Source organism: Dendrobates tinctorius, unplaced genomic scaffold, assembly GCF_039654945.1.
Source record: "Dendrobates tinctorius isolate UK_male_01 unplaced genomic scaffold, ASM3965494v1 ptg000245l, whole genome shotgun sequence".
Lineage (NCBI taxonomy): Eukaryota > Metazoa > Chordata > Amphibia > Anura > Dendrobatidae > Dendrobates > Dendrobates tinctorius.
The window spans coordinates 9,778,688-9,784,687 of record NW_027361912.1 but is presented as its reverse complement, the minus strand read 5'-3'; the positions used below and the strand labels follow the sequence as shown (position 1 = coordinate 9,784,687).

General features: G+C 40.5%; 1 protein-coding gene across 2 annotated transcripts in view; it reads right to left on the bottom strand.

The window, feature by feature from the left end:
- Positions 1-4,019: 4,019 nt before the first annotated feature.
- The window catches only part of LOC141060813 (lysozyme C-1-like), a 108,275-nt gene continuing 106,294 nt past the window's right edge, over positions 4,020-6,000 (bottom strand). For both annotated transcript variants that reach the window (XM_073557190.1, XM_073557189.1), the window contains one exon: positions 4,020-4,177. In XM_073557190.1, coding sequence (XP_073413291.1) covers positions 4,117-4,177 — 61 coding nt within the window. In that variant the 3' untranslated portion in view covers positions 4,020-4,116. The remainder of the gene's footprint in view (positions 4,178-6,000) is intronic.

Genomic DNA, 6,000 nt, shown 5'->3' with positions numbered 1-6,000 from the left:
GGTGCTGATTCTGAATATGTCATCAGTTTTGCCAGATTGGCTCAAGTTTTTGAGATTTTTGGTATCTTATTTATAGCACTTGTTGGTAAATGCGACGCATCATCTCATTAATTTCTTTGGATTAGTACTTGAACTGAGCAGTTCTCAATATAGTTTTGTGTTAATTAGTGTTCTAAAAGTTTGTTCATAGCTTGATTTTTGCACTAACTTTATGTTGTTGTCTGTTTTCCAGTGAAAAGCATGAACTCATCATGAAGAAGTTGTCTTAACGATCCAGACTCATTCTGTTACATTTGTGGTGAATATACACTGCCAAAACATAGAAGAAACATAACAGACTTCGTAAAAAAAGTGTATTTTGCCTATTTTGGGGTTATGCTTGGGGACCAAGACAAGTTTTGGGCACCACACATAGTGTGCAAAGCATGTATCGAATTATTACGAAAATGGAGCAAAGGACAAAGAAAAAGCTTCAAATTTGGTGTTCCAATGGTGTGGAGAGAGCCAAAAAATCATCATGATGACTGTTATTTCTGTGCAGTGCAAGTGCAAGGATTCAATAAGCATAAGAAACGAAAATGGGAGTAACATGGAATCTGCAAGAAGGCCTGTCCCTCATTGTGAAGATGTGCCTGTACCTGTGTTTACCATAAATAACAGTCATCATGATGATTTTTTGGCTCTCTCCACACCATTGGAACACCAAATTTGAAGCTTTTTCTTTGTCCTTTGCTCCATTTTCGTAATAATTCGATACATGCTTTGCACACTATGTGTGGTGCCCAAAACTTGTCTTGGTCCCCAAGCATAACCCCAAAATAGGCAAAATACACTTTTTTTACGAAGTCTGTTATGTTTCTTCTATGTTTTGGCAGTGTGTATTCACCACAAATGTAACAGAATGAGTCTGGATCGTTAAGACAACTTCTTCTTGATGAGTTCATGCTTTTCACTGGAAAACAGACAACAACATAAAGTTAGTGCAAAAATCAAGCTATGAACAAACTTTTAGAACACTAATTAACACAAAACTATATTGAGAACTGCTCAGTTCAAGTACTAATCCAAAGAAATTAATGAGATGATGCGTCGCATTTACCAACAAGTGCTATAAATAAGATACCAAAAATCTCAAAAACTTGAGCCAATCTGGCAAAACTGATGACATATTCAGAATCAGCACCCCAAAAATACCCTAAATTCGATGAAATATCTTTGGCACCAAAAATGCTGTTGACCAGTGTAATAGAAGGGTCCCCACGCTGTTTTTTAAATTAATTAAGTAAATAATTTTAAAAAAAGGCGTGGGGTCCCGCCTATTTTTGACAACCAACCTGACTAAAGCTGACAGCTGAGGGCTGATATTCTCAGGCTGGTGAGGGGCCATTGATCTTGGTCCTCCCAGCCTAAAAACGCAGCCCCCAGCTACCCAGAAAAGGCGCATCTGTTAGATGCACCTATTCTGGTGCTTTGCCCCGTTCTTCCCACTTGCCCTGTAGTGGTGGCAAGTGGGGTAATATGGGGTTAGTGCCACCTTTCTATTGGAAGGTGACGTTAAGCCCGGGTTAGTAATGGAGAGGTATCAATCAGACACCTATCCATTACTAATCCTTCAGTAATTAAAGGGTTAAAAACACATACACAATTAGAACAAAGTATGTTAATGAAATAATACACTACACACATTGTTTAATTCTTTATTACACTCCTAATTCCATAGCGACGTCCTTGTTCTCCTGTAAAAAAGGTTAAAATAATAAACCAAACATACATTACCTGTCCGGTGCTCAGTCACGTCCCACGGCGTAATCCATCTCGGGGGGGGTTAATCATTTTAAAGGCGGAGCGCTGCTAACACAGCCGCTCTGACTGTAAATTACTGTAGAATGAATGGAAGCAGCTCATTAACTAGCGGTGACTTCACCGCTCATCACTGAGTCTGGCTCTGCTTCCATTCATTCTACAGTAGTTTACAGTCGGAACGGCTGTGTTAGCAGCGCGCCGCCTGTAAACTGATTAACCCCCTGAGGTTAGTGATTAGGTATCAGTATGACAGCTGAGGCTGGAGGCTCTCTGTGACGATGTACTACACGAGATTCCTCTTGTGCCGGGTGAGATCTAACAATGCTGGCTGTATTTTGAGAATTCATTTACATGTGTTGAATTAAGCTATTAAGAACGTTTTGCATCATAATGTCCACAGTGAATGCTCATCTTTAGATGGGGAAGCATGATTCCTATTCTGTGATGATATGTGTGATGAGGATTTTCATGACTGTTGCTTTTGTCATTGCTGCTCATGGTATTTCTATTGTTTACTTCATGGCCTCTAAAGGGTGATTTTTAATGTGTGCTGCTAGCACCATAATTTATTTATTATTATCTCATATATTGCTGACTAATGGCAGTCTTCATGATCTACATTGTATTACACCAACTGGAATACTCTGTGATTTTGGATCCTGGTTATAGAATCGAAATAATATTGTAGGACAGTGAATTGATATTGGTGGATTGTCACAGATTGTCAAGTGTGTAAAGCATTGCACCTTGTTGCCGATCAGCATCAAGTACTGTCCTTTCAAGAGGCTTTACACTCATTACAGCAGGTTTAATCACCTGGGAGTATATGTTTTTAACATTGTACTTCACGTTTTTGTATGTGGTTTAGGGTCCCCTAGTTTGCTCTTGGGTTTCTTTGTGTAATTGTCAGTTTTTAATATAATTAATTAAAAGTTAAATTTCATCCATACGCTAATTCATGCTTTCACTGCATAGGCAAACAGTATGGGAGTACCAGCTTCCTAATAATGGGAATATTGATTTCAGTTGCCCCTCCTGTACCTTTCGTCAAAGGGTTATTGGGGTGCATCTAAATTTTGGCCAGGCCTTCCATTCACTGCATAGGCAAGCAGTATGGGAGAACCACTTCCAAATAATGGGAACATTGTTTTCAGGAGGCTCTCCTGTACGTCTCTTCAAAGGGTTATTGGGTTGCGTCCAAATTTGGGGCAGGTGTTGCATTCACTGCACAGGCAAACAGTATGGGAGTAGCAATTTCTTAATAATGGGAACATTGCTTTCGGGAGGCCCTCCTGTACATCTCCTCAAAGTGTTATTGGGGATGCATCCAAATTTGGGGCAAATGTTGCATTCACTGCATAGGCAAACAGTATGGGAGTACCAACTTTCTAATGATGGGAACATTGCTTTCAGGAGGCCCTCCTGTACGTCTCTTCAAAGGGGCATTGGGGTGCGTCCTAATTTTTGGTAGCCCTGCCACTCACTGCATAGGCAATAACAGTGTAGGAGACCCACTGTTTAATAATGCGAACAACAAAGCATAGCCGGCTGATGGATGAATAGTAAAGATTGCCTGATATCCATATAAAAATAGGCTTTGTGACATTCAGAGTCCCTCCTTTATAAATGAAACAGGATGTGTCTGATGATGTGCCACATGGCCAGATAAGGTTGTACAATGTTAAAATGACATTTCCCAGTGAATAGATTTGTCTTGGTTGAAAGCAATGCTAAAGTTCAAAAATGCATCAAAAACGCTATGTGTGAATATAACCCAAGGTGTGGAGGATCATTTTTGTTTTTGGTTATTTATTTTGCTTTATATGCAAGTCATTACCCTAGAATGGATGTTCCTTAACATATTTCCCAGGAAAATGCATTTTGGTTTTGATTTTGTATGTTTTATTGTGAGTCTGTAAAAGTGGCGTAAGACTCTGACAACATTGTTCACTGCAGTGACCTTGAAGTCAGAAATGCTTCCAGGGGTCTTCCCCATGCTGTTCCCATGTCAATTGAGCACTGATCCCATCGATTTCCACAATTTCTAGACCCTCTAAAGACCGGGGGGGCGCCGGAAAAATGCTCGAGTTTCTCATAGACTTACATTGGCCTCGTTGCTCGGGTTGAGCACCCAAGCATTCCAATATGCTCGACCCAAGCAACGAGCACCCGAGCATTTCTGTGTTTGCTCATCACTAATGACGACAGATAAATAGGATCCTTTACAAATTTTTTGCCATTCAGTATTTATTGTGTAATACCCAAGCACAGACAAGTCATGGTAATGATGGGTAATGAAATATGATGAACTATTTAGCATCCTGCTGTAAACCGGCTCAGATTCTTATCTTTGCAGTGATTCTTCCAAGCAACCCTGTGAGTAAGAAGAATTAAATGTTAACAAACACCTATATGACCTTTCTACTGACAAAAGAAATACATCCTATTTGATTTAAAGCACCAATCTAGCAATTTTTAAAAATCCCTTTATAAGGGATCAGATATGTAAGTGTGATGCATGTAGCTACATACTCATCAGTAGACTATATTTTACATAATTTTCTGATTCCACATCTCCATAATTGTGAATTTTAATGTAATGTGATACTACATTTCCCCAAGCCCCTGCCTCCTGCTCTCTTTTATGCATAGATAATATTTGTAGGTGCTCTATGGCCTGCTAATGGTCCCTTGGTTAGAGCTGACAAGACCATGGTTCTGTGCATAGTATACAATATATCAATAAATGTATAGTATGTTTTGGGCTATTACTAGGGCTATTACTAGAAACAAAAAATCCTGCTAAATATTGTGTCTCATAGTCAGGAGACAGCTTCCCGTGAGAGAAGAGATCACCGACGCCTCAACCACCCTGAGCACTGAGAGCGCTGTTCTCTCTCCTCCAGCTCCATACTGATCTATCTGGTCAGGGCAGCGTAAGAGAGGATTCTACTGGATTCTGCACAAAGGCTGCATATCCGGAGCAGCTGATGGACCTTTCACTAGTTCCAGGACCTTTCAGGTCATATGATGAATCACATGCTTGGAAGGAACTACATAATATGGTACTATGTGTGCTTATGTTTATAAACGTGCATGTAGCAAAGATGTGTGCATGTATATAAATGTGTATGTAGCAGAGCTGTGTGTATGTCTATAAGGATTCTTTCACACTTGTGTATAAATAATCAGTCCCATTCTCACCCATGAAATTGAAAATTTTTTCTCACATGTCATCCGTTTGCTGTCTGTGTGCAATCCTTTATTTTGATTCAGCAGCTACTAAAGGGTATTCACATCTCTAAAATCCTATCTCACTAGGTAATAGGTGTAATAATAATAATATTAGCAAATACCTCTGATTAGAAATGTAGTATCGTTTTTCTGATTCACTATGTCTTATTTCCTTATGTTCAAGCATAGCAGATCATGGGTTTCTCCATGGGTGACTAGAAGCTGCGATCATCCCATATCTTGGGCTACATAGATCAGGGCTTCAGCGCTCATGGCAATCCGGCAATGACAACCTTAGGGGTCTGCTGCAGACCCAGAGTTGTCATGCCAACCCATCGGTGACCCACAGTCATGTGACATGGCAGCCAATGGGCGGGATTTGTGATGCGCTTTTGGCATGCTCACATTAAATGGCGCTGTCAGAGATTGACAGCAGCATTTAACAGGTTAACAGCCAAAGGTGGATCGCAATTCCACCCACAGCTGTTAGGGGCACATGTCAGCTGTTCAAATCAGCCGGGAAAGATGTGGGCTCGGCACCAGAGCCCACATCAAAGGGAGAGACACGACATGGGCAGTACATGTAAGGCGCATGTAGTGAAGTGGTTAATGGGATGATTGGCTTAAAGGGGGAAGATTTAGCAACAAACTAAAGATGATGGCACCCCTCAAAGAGACAAAAAGCCCAAACATCACAATGGACATTAAGTCACTCTATACCTGTATTCATCATGAAGATAGTTTGGAGGCAGTTCACTTTTTTTCTTGAGTCGAGTAATTTGGATAAGACATGGATTAGTAATTGGGGCAGCATATGCACCATCTTATGCTAATCTGTTTCTGGGATTTTGAGTGAGGACTATCTTCCCCAATGATGCACATGTCGCTTCCCAGATCAGATCCTTGGATGGTTTCATTATATTTCCCACTTTCTTTTCATTTGACAGGGCTCTGCCAGTGACT